The sequence below is a fragment of the Thermobia domestica genome, chromosome 5, assembly GCF_964235325.1.
Source record: "Thermobia domestica chromosome 5, izTheDome1.hap1.1, whole genome shotgun sequence".
In the NCBI taxonomy this organism is placed as follows: domain Eukaryota; kingdom Metazoa; phylum Arthropoda; class Insecta; order Zygentoma; family Lepismatidae; genus Thermobia; species Thermobia domestica.
This window is the reverse complement of record NC_137458.1, coordinates 252,118,803-252,138,239: the sequence shown is the minus strand read 5'-3', so window position 1 is coordinate 252,138,239 and position 19,437 is coordinate 252,118,803. Positions and strand designations below refer to the sequence as shown.

Sequence of the window (19,437 nt, the reverse complement as noted above, 5' to 3'; positions counted from 1 at the left end):
GACATCAAAATTCCAATTACTGCGTTCAAAATTCCAATGAACGCAGTCGCGATACGTCTTCCACTCACTGCAAAATGCAATGAGAGTTGCAGTTACTGTGAGTCTTAGTAGTAATTATCCCCTCTTCGCAAATGGCAGGATTTAAAAGGTTACACTTTCATTCTCGAGATTAATGTATAGATACTAGAAAGTTAAATAATTAGATCAAGGTCATTAGAAAACACTTGCAATAGATGTAATAGATGAAAACTCTTAATTTTCGCAGAAAAGGATTGTAAATCGCCTGGGAAAAAAAGTGTGTATATTTGTATTTGCTGTCGACTTCGCAGAGAGATAAACAAAATATCAATTTAAATATTCTTATTTTTTTTCTGTAACCCAGTCGTGGGGTGTTAGCTGATTTTAGGCAGCCTTAAGGCTATATTCCCTATTACACTATGTTCGTTATATTTAAGTTGAATATGCTGTCTCAATAATCCAACTCTGAGTGAAAGTCCTTATCAATGAGGGACCGTATAATCCTTGAAACAAGTTAGTTGAAAGTCTTCTCTGATTTTATTATTGCCTGTTGATAGACGTAAAGTTAATATTGTTGAATTATATCTGTCTTGGATAATAAGTACATCATATTTGAATTTACGGACTGGTCTGAAACAAATTAATTATTTGATATAGTTCAGTAAATTTTTTATTATAATCTTGTAAGTATGAGGTTTCGCTAAATGCTTCGTCAGATTCACTTTTTAAATATGGTATATATAATTGAATTTCACTGAGTTGTAGGAATTCTATAATGGTGTGAATTAGATTCCAAATAATTGTTGCCAGAAGATTTTGTAGAGAATAAGGTCCATATTCAAGATTTCTAGAAATTTTATCCAATATAAATTTCCTTCCTTTTCTAGTGTTTTCACAAGCAAAAATTATATGGTTGATAGAGCCAATATTTTTTTCTAGATTAGTTTTAATTTTAATTATTTGATATAATTTGGAGGGTGTTAGTGCGGTATTAAAGAGTAGTCGCTAAAGCAGGATTATTTGATATCTTGTCCACTTATATATGAAATTAATGCAGGTTGTCCTTCATCACATGCAGATTTCGCAGCCAAGTCTGTTTCATCATGGAATTTTATTTTTGAGTGTGACTTTGTATATAAAAATGAATTGTATACCCTTTTTCTTGTAATTGTTTGTACAAAATTTTGATATTAAGTAGAAGCCAGGTAGTTTTGATAGTCCAGTTAGTCTGTTGTAAAGCATTATTCACACTTAGGGCATCAGAGCATATAGTATAAGAACTTGTCGTAATGCGAAAACCTCTCCTTCAAAAATTGTAAAAAAATTTGTAAGTTTGTACTTTTTAACAATATTCAAATGAGGAATTAATATTGCGGCACTAACATTTTTCCCTTGTATTTTGATGCATACGTGAAGAGTAAGGTACAATTAGCAGGAAGTTGATCCAAGTGCATATTCCAAATATTTTTGTTGATATTTTTTTTATATTTTCTAGATTATTAGATGTGAAATATTTCGGCGTAATAGGCTTAATTTGTATTAAGTAACTAAAATAGTCAATCACATAGCAAGGTAAAGAAGGTGTTTTAACTGTTAGTTCATCATACCTTTTTAATAGTGATAAAAGCTTGATAAATCCATGGTAGATTGTTCTTGTACGGTATCCTTTCTTTTCCATTTCCAACTATACTAATGAATCTGATGTAATTTATGAATGATCGGACATTTTGTTTTTGCCATTCTGTATAAGATGAAGTTTTCACCTAGTTTACATATTTGAAACTTTAGAGGATAGTCCCAGTTTCTTCAAAAGTTACATTTTTTGGACTGAAGTTAGGTTGAGATAGTATAATTTTAAGCATATCATATATAAATTTTGTTGATTTCTGGTAAAAGTATGTCATATTCTCAGTATAAAACATACTTCGATATAAATGTTTTTATGATGCATTGTGTGATAAGTTTATGAAGACAAATAGGATTTGTTCCCCATTGCTTGGAACTTAAACTTTTAAGTATTCTTTGATATTTATTTAAAGTTGTACTTAAATAAGATAAATGGTGTTTCCAGTTGTGTTTTGTGTCTAAGTAAAGCCCAAGATACTTAAAGTAATTATTATGATATAAAGTGTGTCCTTCTATTATAAGTTCTTGAATTATATATTTTTCTCGTAAATACTGAATATATGGCATTTTGTTCCAGTTTATCTCAATCCCATTAAGTAAAGAACATTTGACCATTTTAGTTAGGACATGTTCAAGTTTATTTTTGCCTTTAATAAGAACGTTGGTAGAAAGAAGTATTACAATATCATTAGCATACAAATATATTTTAATGTCTTTTGATAGCTCTGAAATTAGATCCAAGATATAAATATTGAAAAAGATAGGGCTCAACTTGGTACCTTGAAGGAAACCAAGGGATGTTGTTTGTGGTTTACTATAGGTTTTATTTACTTTAATAGCTATTTTTCTATTTATAAGTAAATTGTGAATAAATCTGACGAATTTAGGAGGTATAGTGATTTTATGCATCTTTTCTAGAAGAAGATCTAAAATAACTGAGTCATACGCTCTTTTTAAATCAATGCTGATTGCCATGACAATTTTCCTTTCAAGACACGCTTGATATATATCGAGAATAAGTGGTCCAATTGGATCGTTTGTTCAGGAGGCTTTGCAAAAGCCTGTGATATTCTGAGGTAATTTTGGTAATATTCTGAATACCATAATAGTCTATGTAAGATCAGAATTTCAAATAATTTAAGTGAGCAAGGAACTAACGCAATAGGTCTATAATTATATGCATTGCCTATATGTCTTTTATTTTCAATTGTAGGAATAATTAGTATTTGTTTCCATTGAGGTGGGAAGTGACCTGTTTTCCAGATGTTATTATATATTGCTAAAAGTATTTATCATCTTTCTATATTCTGAGTGGTATTTGTAATAAATTTAACAGATCCCATTGATTCCAAGAGAATTATTGATATGTAGATTTTGAAGTAGAATGTTGAGTTCCACCTGAGAGAAATCTGTTTCCAGTGTAGATGATTCTTTACTATATATATATATTGCATTATATTCATTAATGAATTATTCATATTTGGCGAAGTTAATTGATGATGAAAATCAGTAAGCCATTTTTGTTCAGCACTGGAAACTCCTGTATGCATATGTGAATTCTGATGTTTCATATTTTGTTGTTTGAAAAATTTCCAAATGTTACTTGGAAGTAATAAATGACATGTTATTACAAAATTGCACCCAGCTCTTTTTTTTTTTTTTTGTAATATAATACGGTTTTTTAAACTATAGTTTTATGTTTCTGATACGTTATGAAATTTTCTTTGGATTTATTTTGTCAAAATAATTTAAGTGATCTTAGACATGGGTTTATAGTTTTTTGAGATTCTATATTGCACCAGATTTTGTAATTGATTTTGGATTTATCTTTATTTATTGTAAATTGTTGAGTGTTGTAAGAAGTTTTCTTTTATATTGATACAATTTTTTTAAAATCATATTATGAAAGAAATTAATGTTATTTCCAAAGTCATTATTTTGTGTTACACCCATAGATTTGTCTGTTTGTTCAAATACAGATTGATATGCATTCCAGTCTATATTACAAGTGACCGTTTGTAATTTTGATCTGAAATCAGTAGTAGTGTCCATTTTACTAGAAGCTGTGAGATTAATTTCATGTGTAGAGAATACTATTGGGTAATGCTCACTACCTTCTGTATCAAAATAAACATTCCAATGAGTATATATATATATATATATATATATATATATATATATATATATATATATATATATATATATATATATATGTATAATGACAATTTTTAACTATAGTTATGTCTGGTACGCTCTCCCCGGTTTTAGTAATTGTGGTTGGAATACCATTATTCATAACAAGATATTGGGAGGTAGATATTGCTTGTATAAAATTATTTTATGCCGTATTTCCTTTAGAGCTTCCTAACAGTTTGCATTGTGTGTTCACATCTCCAAGAATATTGTCAAAATTGTATTTTGAAAAGATGTTTTCCCAGAATACAACATTATATGTGGAGGAATATATAGGTTTAAAAAATTAAAATTTTGTATAGTGCAGATAAATATTGGAGGCTATGATCTGGACAACTAATGTTGATGTGATCAATTTTGAAATTTAAATTAGTTTTGATGCAAAAAGCAAGTCCCCCATATCCGTCTTCTCTATTTTGTTTTATTATATTGTAATTCTTGATAGATAACGGAAGATTTGGCTTTTCCCAGGTTTCTTGTAAGATTATAACTTCTGGGTTAAAAATGGTAAATAATTTATGAATGAAAAAGATTTTATTATGGATGCTTTGTCTGTTCCATTGAATAACAGTAAGCGAGCGAAGTCGCATATTTTCTTTTCCATGATCAAGGTTCCTTAGATTTAAGATATTATATATATCTATGTTACTATGTATACCCTTAAAAGGAGTGTGAAGAACCTATCTTTTGTTAGAATATATATTAGTATTTGTTTCCGACCTACACATTTGTTTAATACGAAAGATTTCATATTATTAGTAAGAGAGATTAATAATTATGTTATTTTTTCTTCGCATTATTTAAGTAAACGTTTAGGTTCACGTCAACAGATTTTTAAAGTATTTATTTTTACAAAAATTCTGCCATCTATTCTTCAAGCAGTTAATTTAGTAATGTACTCTTCTTTTCTATTTACGATTATCTTCCTGCACGTATATGTAATTCCTATCAGCAAATTTGAGAAGTTAACTATCTTAAATGCTTTCTTGCCAAATTGAATTATGGTTACTGAAACCATTGCGAATCATATAAAATAAGGACAATCATTGCGGATACAGTTTAAAGGAATTAAAAGAAGTATCCTTTCTAATGATACACAGCAATAGCAGAGGCAGCGATATATATTTCATGACGCGGGGAAAGCTGGTAAGGTTTAATGCCATCTCTCCTCTGCAGAAAAGAAAGAGTTTTTAATTTTAAAAAAAAGAAATTAAGGGATCAAACAAATTAAACGCGCCCCTCGCATTTTTCTCTGGCCGTGGATCGACCATAGCGTAATTAGATTTTTCGTCTGTTTGTTTGTTTTAACAGCTTAAATGATTTATTATTTTATATACTTTTATAACAATGGAGGAAATCACGTGTATCGTACAAACAATTACAAAAGATGTATGTTCCGCACTATCTACGTATACATTATGTAATCCTACTGAATGTTCTACACTTTCCTAGTCTTGGAACCTTCGTCGTTACAAAAATCTTGATTGCTTGTGTCATACTTAACTTCTACGTTGCTTTCGACTCTACAGATATTGTAGCTAGTCTCTCAAAGTATAAATAGTAGATGTAGCTAGTCCGGTCAGTTTCTTCCCACTCATTGTTGATCTGAGGTCGTTTTCTATGATTTTCAGTTTAGAAAATCTTGCGCGAAGCTCACAGGTGTGGTCAAAAATATTCGAAAGGCAATACTGGTATTTGTCACATTTTCAAAAGGGTCGTCTTAGGGAAACATAATGGTACGTATGTCAAATTTTCTAACTTTTGAGTAAACTGGGAAAGAAGGTTCCACATTCCCATTTAACTCAATGGAATGACACATACCAATCAAGATTATCCAGCATTTGCAGGTTCATTTCTAAAATTAAACTACCTACATTCTGTTCTATGATTTCAGTGCCTTATTTTTAGTTTCAGATAAAATTTTAAAGTTTTTGGACTTAACTTACAGCAGACGTATAACTGAAAACGCATGTTTTATAATACTTTCTGTATAAGTGTTCCATCTGTACGTCTTTCCGTATGAAACAATGTAGGCGGTCAGGATCTCACATTCAAATGGACGTATATAACATATAGCTGACGAAGGTAACATAAGTATATGCATGTGATATACGGAAAACTGTTAGATATAAGATATTCTGCAACGGCATGATGTAACATCTAAGGGCAGTGCCTATGTAGCATACGGATAACGTATGCTCCATACTGATTTCTATAGTAAGCAAAAGAATACCGTATATTTTTACAATATACCGCTGTCCGGAGAACAGATTTTTCTCTGTGTACTGTTAGTCATTCCTATGCGTGTAAACTTCAAGCCCCTCTTCCCAAATAAATCAATTGATTTCTAAAAAGAAATAATATTTTCTCAGTGAAGCCTCTCTCAAACTATTTTTCTTGATCCCTCACTGTTCCAACATGAAATCCATTCCGGCATCTACTTAAATAAAATATTTACCTAAAATTAGAAGCAGGACGTAAAAGCAGTAGCAATTTCCTATCTAACGAGTTACTTTGGACCGATGCAAAGTAACCCGGACTAGAGACTGAAATCGCCTTCTCTCAGTTTTATTTTTTTATCTCCCAGTTTCACACTTGAGTTTCAACTATTAGAGGAAAGGGTGCAAATGTGGAAACGTGAGGGTAATGTGGAAACGTAACTTATGTTCACTGCAGAGACATTTACCCTAGCGACAATTGCCGTAAACAATCACCCTCGTCCCCATTCGTCACATCACAACGCTATGAACCAGTCGGCCAGTGTAGTTGATGGTGGTGCGTCGAATGTTGTTTACACATTTTCGTAAGTTTTTGGAGGTAAGTATGAAGTATTATTAAGTCTAAAGTATCATGGATGTAGTGCAATACATATCAAAGTATTGTGAAAGGGAGTTATTGGGAAGGTATTGGTGGCTTTCAATCAAACACAAGCACACGTGCTTTTAACTTAACTCGTACAATCCAGTTTGACTACAGTGCGGGTAACTTGGAAACATGTGGATGAGGGAAATGTGGAAACGTTTCCACATATCCCTCACCCTAAAGTCCATTGGATTGCTTTATTATTACTAAATAATTTATTGAAGATAACACACATTTGAATCATACAAGTATATATTAGATACCGGTACTTTTTATTCATGGTCTAAGTGAGAGATAGGGCAGAGGGGTAAGGCTTAGGAGTAAAGCAAAGTTGAAACTGACAAAGAGGCAGAAAAAGGCAAATAATTGTCTTCACAATTTTTATTACAGGGTTCCAGCGTACCGAGTATCTCTTCAGAGAATCCCAGCGTACCGAGCACCTTTTCCGAGGATTCCAACGTTCGGAGCACCTCTTTAAAAGTTTGTGTGTCACCATATGAAATCACGAAAATCCCCCTTTGAAGAGGAAGACTTCGAATAGAGGTCGTAAGCCGAGTTCTTGCGCTGTTTTCACATCGTCTCCGCCAAAAAACAGCTCGAACAATCCTTATCTAAGAGTACGACTAGACCTAAACAGAAACCGCCTGCAGGCGGTAAGAAAACTTGAAAAATACCCAAAGTTCTCCTCCAATTAAAAACAAAATATAGTCTATCTTCCAGTTGGAGTAGAAGAGCCCACCGAAAAAGGCACCCTGTGCATATTTTATGGGAATCCATTTTCGAAAGATATGCGTGGTGAACTATGGATTAATTGTCAATTATGTTAGAAATGGAGTCACTCTGAGTGTACCGGTGTGGAAACAGACATTTGTATTTGTGATTTCTGAAAATAAGACTTGCCTACATAACATCTTTGTCTATTGACAAAAAAAACCTTGAATGAAATTTGTTTACTTTGTAACTTTCAGCTTTTCAACTTTGTAATTATTTCAAATATTTTGTTGTCTTTTTTTCGTCTACAGATTAAACACATACTATGATTAAAAAACATGCTATGATCCAACAACTTTGTGTGTTTACACATTGATTTAGTGTAATTTTAGGGTGTTTCCACATTACCCTAAGTTTTTTAAAAATCGAAATATGCTAGTACATGTGCCAAACATGTTTTTATTTTTTACATACATGGTTTTTGCACTTGCGAATTATGGTCCCATATTTCTAACATTCTAAGGCATTTTGAGGCAATTTTCCAGGTTAAATTAACGATTCACTGCTTTTTTACAAATTAAATACAAACTGGGTTTCCACATTTGCACCCTCTCCTCTACTTTAAAGTTCCATTATACACAGCAACAGTGGCGTATTTAGGATTTTGTTTCGGAAGGGGGGAGGCTATGCGCAACAAGTAAATAGCCACTTATATTTTTTTCCTTTTGGGTGTCGACAAATTTTAATGAAGTTTAGCATATAACAAATTTATTTCGGGAGGGGGGCTTGAGCCCGGTAGCCACCCCCTAAATACGCCACTGCACAGTGGTATTTTATGAAACTGAATTAACTTTTGACGGAAATTCTTGTACGTAGTATCTTTCAAATTTTGTCGGTATTTACAATGACTGTTTTCCATACCTCTAGACAACAAATCCTTCGGGTAATCAGAACTAATGTTAACCGCCAATATTATAGCCAAAATACATTTAGATGCAAAGATGTTATATTTTACGGTGGCAGTTGAAACTTTCTCTTTACAGTTCATGGTTTTACCGACAGAGGTCTGTGCAAGTCTTTTCATATTTTGTGCGACGTTTCACTTGAAGTGCAAAGTAACCTCGTCTGACAGTAGTCTATACTTCACTAAAATTTAACTTATAAAATATTAAAATTAAATAGGAGTGCAAAAGGAATTAATTTTCACCGAGTAAGGGGCATTTCACTAGATTTGAAGACAAATATCAGTAAAACCAAGTATTAAAGTATCAATTCATTTCAAACGATGATCCCATATAAAAGCAACAGACTTAAATGAAAGATGGCGCAGGATTATTAAACAGAATTAACTCAAAAACATCTGTGATACTTCTTTTCTGCAGGTATATGTATAATCCTTTACAAATTGTGATTAATTCAGGTAGCATATTTTTTTTCAATTTTTTCATATATCGCATGAATTTGAGGGGCGACAGTAACAGTGTCGATATTTACACACCAAAATCTGTTGCTCATAAGAAAGTACTTAAACACAATTAGTGTAACTTTCTCCAAAACTTGAAGTCATGGTTTCAGTTGGACGTTTAATAACCTTCTCTAAAATGTGTTTGATTTCAATTAACTTTATAATAGAAGTACCTTATTACCAAATTTCGAAAGTAAGATGTAGAGTTTGAGTTTAACGTCTCGTTCAGTAGCGAGGCTATATGAGATGTGGACCTAAAGCTTAATGTGGAATCCGTACCACATGAGCTTCCGCTGAGAATCGAACCCAGTCTCCCACTTCAAAGGTCGAAAGTAAGATTTGGGATTGAAGTAAACGAGGTAAAATGAATGCCGTAACGTAAATTTGTGACTGTACATAATGTGAAAAGAACATTTTCCAGTATAGCTTTGGTAAAGCATAATCGAATTTGACGTAATATTGTGTTTATTAGGATCACCCTAAGTGACGGTCATAAGATAATGTTAGTAGTCCGATCGTTCGCTTACTAAACACGGTAATTTTTCAGCGAGAAGGGGCATGGTGGCAGGCCGGTATCCAGGGGGGGCTAAGCCCCCCGTAAATTTTTGTTGACCCCTCCTAAAAGTTTCACGGTAGGCTTGCAAATGAACTATAATATGGTGATGAGCTATAATATGGTTGTATCGTGCCCCTCTTAACTTCAGCCGGGCCCCCCCTACATTTTTGAGCTGGCTACAGGCCTGCATGTCGGGGTTAATAGTAGAGCTCTTACCTCTGGTATGTGGGGTGGATAGTTCGATGCCCGGCGAAGTAAGTTTGTGGTGGGCAACATTGTGTCCGTGGGTTTTCTCATTGTCCTCCGATTTCCTCCCATTATTCCCATTTCTTTAATTCCTCTATCATCAATCACTTACTTTAATCATCCCAATTCCTTAACCTAAAGGCCATAGCTAGTCGTGGGATGTTAAAGATTTTATTTTATTTTATTTTCATTTTCTTGAGCGAAAAGGAACCTCTGATTTTTTTTTTTTTTTTTTTTTTTTTTTGTAATAGGTAGCTGAGCGAATATTTCAGCCGAATTGGTTAATGGAGTGAATTCGTTAATATCTTACCAATTGTTAGCACATAACGGTGACTTTAAGGTACGTCATCTTTTAAAATCCATATCTTTCATGGGTGCCCGAAGAAAATTTCCTGGGGGTCTCAAATCCCTAGTTGCTATATTAGGCCTACGTTTGGTATTTTTTATTTGTATTAAGAAATTTAGCTTCAAAATGGGGAAGGAAAAAGGACCCGCGAGATTTTAACTGATTCTTGTAGTACTCGACGAGAGAAATCGATTAGTGAAAGAATTTTCAAAATCGGCGCAGGCAAACATGGAGAAAATAGCATTTTCGTGTACCGCTTCAAAATGGGGAAGGAAAAACTCGCGGGCCCATTTTCCTTCCCCATTTTGAACCGGTACATGAAAATGCGACTTTCTCTATGCTTCTCTGCGCCGATTTTGAAAATTCTTTCACTAATCGATTTCTCTCGTCAAGCACTACAAGAATCAGTTAAAATCTCGCGGGCCCTTTTTGTTCCCCCCAGTCGAGATTTAATACATTTTCGTAAGCCAGGGGGCCTCGAACCCTACTCTGTCCTCCCTTTCGCGCGCACATGATACCCACCTCTGGTGCATGGAGTCCCGGTTTCAAACCCTGTTCTAGCCAAGTGAACTTTGTGGCGGACAAACACCGTGTGCGTGGGTTTTCTAGGGATTCTCCCGTTTCCTCCTACTTTCTTCATTCCACCATTTCATTCATTTCTCATCTTGACCGTCTCCTTTAGCCTTACCGGCATAACCGAGGGACGTAAAACTCAACAACTAACAACTCATTCCCTAGCTCTATGCAATCTATTCAGCAGCAAAGAATGTTGGATGCCTATGACAAAAGGATATGTAAAATTTCTTACTGCAAAAAGTTTATTAGCGTTTGTTACTAGCTTAAGATTATAATGTTGATTTGTATCTTCTTCGCGTGATCGATCCTGGAGTCTGGAGTCTTTACCAAATGTCTTTATGGGTTTACAATCTCTAAGTGTGGTTTAATATCGAAGATAATGGGGCTAAAAAGAAGTACACTTCAATAAATTTATTGCGAACGTGGACGTTTTCATGTAACGCCTATTACATATGGAAATAATTGTCCACTATAGCATACATTCGAGATGAAGTTTATATTTTATTTAGGGTTACTCGACAATCTGGATTGATTAGTTTAAATCAATCAAGAGTAAGATGCTTAAAAAAAATAAAGGTAAACTCATAACATACTTGCTAATTTTCTGACAAAAGCAATAATTTTAGGAATGATCAAAAAATGAATCAAAAGATTGCGTCCTTCGCCAATAATAGTTTTGATCAGGCCACAAAACTTTAGAACTGCTTCTAAATCAAATTTTCGTATTTTTCACGGAATAAGCACATCATACTGAGTTAAGCAATAGTTTGACTTTGGCTACACTATATGTAGTTGTCCAGATATAAGGCGTACAGGAAAATTTTTGAATGAAATATTTTGGATATTTTGATGCATTTTTAGATCAGAGGGTCACAAAATTTTTGAACGGCTTCTAAGTAGAATTTTCGTATCTTTACGGAATAAGTACATCATACTGAATTAAGTGATTGGGTTTGGCTACACAATGCGTAGTTTTCCTACCCTATACTTCGAAACAGTCTGCTGAAAAATTTAGAAAACTGAACATATGACATTTGTGCTCTCAAGACTCGATATTTTATTTTTATTTTTTTAAATCATATGTTCTATTATAAAGAAGCCCGCACTATCCTAGTAGAAAAACAGTTTTGGTTATTTTTTTAAAACAAAAATTGTGATATAAAATTGTGACATCGTACTGAATAGAAATCGTAATAAGTAAAACCAACAGCGAGACCATTTAAGCCCTTTTAATCGGGCCCTCAATCATTAGGATAACACAATTGAGGAGTTTGATGTAATAAGCGAGTTTATGCCCTTTTTGTATCAAACGCATTTGTGGCTTTTGCCATTCTTGTTTAGCCTCCTGGTAACATTTCAATTCAATATCGGAATAAAATGCTGCATATTACATTGTTTTATGTAAGGAAAACACACTACCTAAATTTTCAACATCGTTTTTCTTCAACTGCATGTTTCAGACTTACTCTCTCTTTGCATAAAACTCCTCAATTGAGACCAATACAATTGTGCTGTTAGTTCATTATTTCGTATGAAAACTCTTGAACGAACCATAATTTTTAAATTGTATTTCATGTAAAGGATATTTAGAACAATTATCTCTGCAAAATGTGTTAATGAAGTCAATGCCGTGCAGGTTAGGAATATAGGAGCCACTTTTATGTTCGATTGTCCACATGATAACTCTTGAACGAAACTTTTTTTTTTTAATTGGAGCAATTATATCTGCCGAGTACGTTAATAGAGTTTCTAAAATGCATATTTTTAACTTGAACTGAATTGACTCTATTAGCAAATTCGGCAAACATAATAACTTCAATTATCTATTGAAAAGAAAAACTGAGTTGAGAACTTTGGTTTCGTCCAAGAGTTACCGCACGGAGTTATGTACTTATAGCACAATCTCACTTGCGTTTTCGTAATAATGATAGCTCTATTTGAGGACTTAGTAGGCCTTTCCGGCTGTTGTACCCACTATGACTTTTCGTTTAGTTAGATATGGAGAAGGAAACTGCACAAAATTAAAAAAAAAAAAAAAACATAACCGAAGCCATTTTACCATAAGGAAAGTGTTGGGTCCTTTCTTAAAAATTCTCTAAATTTTCTGAAATAGCGTGTGAGACTTCAGACTAGTGCCTAATGCTCCGAGTTCAAATTAATCGGAGACAAAGTAGTGAGTTTATTTCATTAAAAATTTTTAAGTATACAATTCTTTAAAATATTAAAATTTTCTTAATCCTTATAACTAATATGGCATAGTGAAGTCTGTCAATCATCCCCAAAACTCTGGATTGAAATTATTCAAGAATGAGGGATTGTATCATACCATATTTCTTTCTTCCCTATTTTAAAATATAGATTCACGATAAATTCCTTGAAAGTTATCTGACTTTTATGAAGTTTGTGTGCTTTCTATGGAACTTAAGACTTGTCCCTATTCTTTGAGAATAATGCTATTCAGGGACCTTTGCATTGAATTCACCTCATTTGCCAAAAGAAAGGTATAAAAAAAATAACCATGTGTTTTCTAGAAATTATCAGATATTATAAAGCTATGATGTGTGATTTCTTAGAGGTTTTCAAATGGAGCAGGTTGTTTGGGGCTCACATTCCAGTCAACGGGGTCATTAAGTTCAAATTGTCATCGCTTGAGAGTAAAAATACGAATTCATTCCGTTTCAAAAAAGTAGCAGTGTCACGTGTACACGACGTGAAGAAGTTTGGTTTCTGTAGCGTGATTTGTTCTCAATTATTATTGAAACCGGAAGTGGTAGTATATTTCTACCACTTCCGGTTTCAGTAGAGAGATTCGAGTGGAGAGAGAATACATCTTTGGGACGCTTAATTGATTGTAGAAATATGTTTCTTGCAATTACAAGGTTTACAGTATAGAGTTCAACATTAAAGCGGAAAGTGATTTAATTTCAGCCACTTCCGGTAAAAATAGTTGCTTAAGACAAAATATTTTACCTTCTTAGAAAGGTAAATCGATTCGAAAAAGAAAACTTCTCACCATCTCCTATAATTTTGTTTTATGTAGATCAACGATGAAACCAAAAGTTGTAGTAAATTTTTACCACTTTCGATTTTAGTAGACATTTTAAGGATAGAGATTTAATTAGTCCTAGGACATTAATCGATTGCATGAATCCGCTTCTAACTATCTATAAGCATTTTTGCACTATAGTGATCAACGTTTAAACCAGAAATTGTTCATTTCTACCAGTTTCGGTTTGAATATCACCCGATCAAGTAACTCGATGGCTAACTTTTGACCCTCTAATATCCTGAACAAAGTTGATGGTGATACGTCAAGTTGTTCTAGAGATATTTGTACTCCGGACGGACTGACACATGGACACACAGTGTATATCTAGAAAAAAAAGTTTTAGTAATCCAGCTCCTTAAAAATAAGTGCAAGATAAAATTCATAAAATTTTCAAATTTTGATGTGAGTTTAGAATTACCCCCAAAACATTTTTATTACAGTCAGTGAAGAAAATGTTCAACATTGCATAAATTACATTTCATGATACGTGGTACGGAATGTGAATTCTTTGAGGCTTTCGAATTAATACTATTGCTTAGAGCTAAATCAGTCAGGGTTGAATTCACTTCATCTAGCCCTGACTAATGTCATCAAAAATGTCTAAATATATACTTCCTGGGAATTATAAGCTTTATACGAGGCATGGTAGGATCACTGTGGTTCAGTACGGTAGTAGAGCATTCACCTCTGGTACGTGGGGTCCTTGTTTCGATCCCAGATCGCTCCAAGTTGGGTTTGTGATGATAAAACACCGTGTGTGTGGATTTTCTAGGAAGTTTCTTGTCCTCTCCTACGTCTTTTTGCAGCATAGACTCCAAGTTTATTTCGTCACTGAACCTAATCGTAGCTGAGCGATGGAAAAGTGTATGCTGGCCGACGGTAATTATTTTGATGAATCAGGCATTTTCATTTTTCATTTTTTTTAGGAGTTTTAGAACTGGGAGCGGGCATTTCATTCGCAGAAACCTAATATTTCGAGTGGTTATACATTGTTTACACTTTAAAAAAGTTAAAATGATTTTGTCTCACTACTAATTATGTTCGGTGTACATTCTTCATATTTTATTTTATTTTTTATTTTATTTATTTATTTGATTTATTTATTTATTTATTTTGCTATCTCGTGTACCAATTATTACGTACTCGCATACGTTTTTTTCCACTGGAAACAAAGGATGAAGTATCTTTTACCCTGTAACAACTAAATTACTTTTCTCGGTATCCTGAATGGTCTGGCGAGTACTCTCACAAATACGCTCTCCACAGGTTGGGAATAACTGTCTTACATTATAATGGATAATATATTACTACAATCTAGGCCTATATATAAACAGATGTAACAATCTCGTTTTTTTAGGTACCTGTATTTGTAAATGCCTTCAAATCCAACAACTTGTTCCTGACTAACGATCGGAATAAATGGCAGGGGTGTGGGAGGACCAGATGAGGATGATGAGGATGGTGATGATGGCGGTGGCTTCCCTGGTTTCATTTGTGCTGCAGGAGGCTCTTCGGACGGAGGCGCAGGTGGTGGCTTAGGTCGAGGACGTGTTGGCCTCTTCTGTGGCCTCTGGGGCGCTGCTGTCGCAACAACAAGAACGACCATAAGAAGAAATATCTGTAAATATGTCACACAGAAAAAGAATTATTAGACCTTGTCTGTAATAGGATTTACTTACAGAAAGTCGAAGAAAATTTTACATAACTTTCATCTTAACCTTCAGTGATATATCTGAAAACATAGAAACATAATTAATAGTCGTTTAACAACTTTAAATCTAACTTTAGGATAACAGATGACACACGCTTACTTAAAACCAAAATGTTGTTTAGTGATACCACTCTTAGCATGAAATCTTTGCTTCTGTTTCTTAGGTTCAAGGTAATCGTACACTAGCTTCGTCGAAACATTTTGTAGAAGAAGCAATTACTTATGCACATGCTAACTTATACGGAACAAGTCTAGGCCTAATAGTATTATTATTTTATCATTTTCCCCTCCGTATTTGTATGTGTAATTTTAGTTTCACTCTAGGTAAGTACTATTGTGGCATACGGAGTGTTTGTAATGCTGCTTGTAGACGATCCAAGAAAGCTTGAACAAGACCATTCAATACCTCAAATTTACACGTTCAAAGGAGTATTGTTCGAAACAATTGAACAAGAGTCTCGAATGGACTCGAAACAACTTTTACACGATCATAGAGGTATTGAATCTGTTTTATATTCTTGTTAATAGATGGCAATCCAAAACAAGAGACTGTAACTATGAAAACAAATGAAAGCGAAACTGCGTACTGATTTAGTTCAGACCTGCGCGTGAATAGCTATAATATTAGCATATTTTTCGTAACTTTCTGCAGGCATTTGTAATTTAATAGATTGTATTAAATAATTTAGAAAACAGGCAATTGATTTTGCAGCAATCCAATCGAATTTTCACTGAGTAGTTTGTCCCTTTTATATTAAATGCGAGTTAGGTTAGCTGATGTTAAAAAAGTAAAGTGCTGTTAGATATAAAATCGTTCCCTTTACTGAGCTTTTTTTTTAAAAAAAAAAATATATATATATATATATATATATATGATTCTCCAAATGGCGTGCTGATGACAGAACCACACTCAAAAAGAAAAAATCGAACTGTTTCCTAAAATTGTATCACGAGGCAATGACTGCCTTTTGATGTTATTTATGCTTTGGCATCGAAGACTGTTTAAAGAAAATATTGAAATCACAGAAAACCAAGGAAGCAATGATAATAATGTTTCAGCTACAAGACTTACCGCCCATATCTGCATCAGACTTTCTTCACAAATGTATCCCTGTTTTGGTACTGGTTAAGAATAACCCGCCAAACAAATAGTAATTTTACTGTTATAATGTGTGAGTGTGTATGAAGGAGAATTATCTGAGAAACCGTAATAAGTCCCACTGTCGAAACATGCCTGTAGAATGTAGGAAACCAGTATTTTATATTTAGAATTTTAATGTTACCAGTATCAAATCATTGCAAGAGCTATAATTCAGTTCAAATGAGTGAATACGATGTCAAGGGTTTGTTGCACTATTCTCATTTATACATGATTCTTATTCCTATACTATAACCTCCGTCGATGATGCGCCTGCTCCGTACGGACTACTCTCCCGTGGACCCCCTTCAATGCTTCTCCCCCGATACTGTTAAATAGTATCTCGATTTTATTTATTTATTATTATTATTGCACAGTCTTGTATGTAGCATATGTTAGAATGCACATTTGTACCTTACGGGAAAGCACTGGTAAAATTAATCTGCGCGCGTGAAAGCAATCTCTACCTTAACAAATAACTTCTCAAATACTGCGTGTGGATTTCGTGATAAAATAATTAGAATACAATAGGATAACATGTAATCATTTCCAGGATACTTCAGTCTGCGAACAATTATCAATCTGTACGCAATTATTTGATATTATCGGAGATCAATAACAGTACAAATGTCTTATTAAATCAAGAAAAGTCAGTTATATATTCTTATTACTTAATGGTCTCTTCTTTCTTAATCTACGCCCGGTATTCTTGTATATTAAATTCTCAAATTAATAATTATACTTCTCATTGCCTCAAAATTTTTACAAAAGTTATGGGCATGCAAGCATTATAACTATATAAATCGTGAATATTATCGATAAAATAACTAATAATATCTTTCGGGCCAAATATTAGCTTTTATTTATTATAATACACACTTGGAATATCAGATAATTATGGAAACGAGTAACGAAAAGATAATTATTCAATTGCAGCTCTATCTCACGACGCCATCATATTTGTTTTGTATTTTCCTGCACTCAACTCGAGCGCTGATTGGCTATTGAATGCTCTTGAATTGGATTGTTTAGAACAGGGCCGAAACGAAATTTCTTGAACGAAACTATTGAATTCAAGACAAAAATGATGTCAGTGCTGACGTGTTTTTCATCAAATAGTCTTGAATGGTCTAGAACAAGTGTCTTGTTCAAACTTTCTTGGATCGTCTACAAGCAGTATAACATGCATTGAGGTAAACAGAAAGTTTTACAGATAAATTTAAACATTAACTAAACACCACATAACATAAAATAGAAAATTCGTCCACGTGTTATAGCTTGCAATATTTTGCATTCCTTATAGAATTCTTTTTGGACAAAATAAATTTTAAACGCGTATCCTCGCACGATATTCGAATACCTCTTATTTTAGTGGGTATCTTAATAATCCATCCCCACACATTTTTCTTCCCTTTTAGGTCAAAAATTAAAAAATAAATAAATAAATAAATAAAAGTAAACGCTGAAACGCTAGAATTATTTTAAAAGTTCGTAGTGCAACGCTTTTTCACTTTCCAGTAGATAAAAGGTAAATCCGATCTTCATGTTAGAATTTCCGAATCGCATTGTATCGAAATCATTATCTTGAAGATTAGACGTCTTTACTCCATCGAGAAAAGATACAGACGTGAAATAGAACGGAAAAGCATAACGGTATTAATTTCTCATAAAAGTGAAGATGTAGGTAATGTTAACTTCCAACTGGAACAGAGGGGACTTCCGGTGAAACTTGAATTGAAATAGTCCTGTGCGATCGTAAAATATATTGTGTTATATTTCTAAATCCTGTAGCTTTTGGACTTAACGTACAGCAGACATATAACTGAAAACACATGTTTTATATTACTTTTCATATAAGTGTTCCATCCATACGTACTCTCCATATGAAACAATATAGGCGGTCAGGATCTCACATACAAATGGACGTATATAACATATAACTGAGGAACGTAACATAAGTATATGCGTGTGATAGGACGGAAAACTGTTAGATGTCAGATACCCTGCAACGGCATGATGTAACATCTAATAGCAGTGCTCATAAATCATATGGATAACGTATGCTCAATACTGATTTCTGTAGGAAGCAAGAGGATTCTGTATATTTGTACCATATACCGCTGTTAGGAGAACGGATATTTCTCAATGCATCATGGAAACAAGATACAAGTTCCCGCCAATCAACTTCCACGTTCCAACAGATAAGTATATAATATAATTCTCACTCGATGAGGTGAAAATAACAAAGATAAGTATAGAGAAGAATCTGCAATTCTGTAGAAGCAGGCAGTAGAATTAAGTAGAAACGTTTTGAATTTTTGCGTCTCCCCCCCCCCTAACATCTACCGGGACGCCCCCTACATTTTTAGGCTCTCTTCTAAATCAATAAACTGTGTTTAAACACAATGTTAATATTATATTAAATTTATTTGTAAATACTTAAAGGGTCCAATCGGTACTTTTTTTAGCTTTCTTCATTAATTTTATCCGTTATTAAAAATTTGTCACATTACTCCGTTTGCGTTTATTTTAAAGCTTAAATTTGTTATTTATTCCTAACTGCTAGAGTTTGGCTTCTAACTTCCATTTCCTTAAAAAACTATCATCCATAAACATAAAGTAATCTCGCCAGCGTTTGAAGTCTACAACTCACAAAACATCCTGTCATTCTCTGACATCACAAACACGTTGTAAAAAAGAGGTCAGAGTATGATTGGTTAACCATCTATGGAAATGAAGAAAGAAGAAAATGTAGTTTTGTGTCTCTGTCAGGAGAACAAAACTGAATGCTTAGTAGAAAAAAATAGAACTACAACTATTAGAAAAGGTAAAGTAAAAATTCCAAAACCTTTATTGACATCAAACTAAAATATTTGATTTCACCTATCCTCATGTGCTGCACTTTTATAGAAACAAAATCTGTATTTTTATTTTATTTAA

General features: G+C 33.5%; 1 protein-coding gene across 1 annotated transcript in view; it reads right to left on the bottom strand.

Moving 5' to 3' along the window:
- LOC145684818 (uncharacterized) overlaps window positions 1-19,437 on the bottom strand; it is a 75,795-nt gene that overhangs the window by 8,224 nt on the left and 48,134 nt on the right. The window contains exon 3 of the mRNA XM_081757185.1: window positions 15,010-15,266. Within this exon, the coding sequence (XP_081613311.1) occupies window positions 15,010-15,266 (257 nt within the window). The remainder of the gene's footprint in view (window positions 1-15,009; window positions 15,267-19,437) is intronic.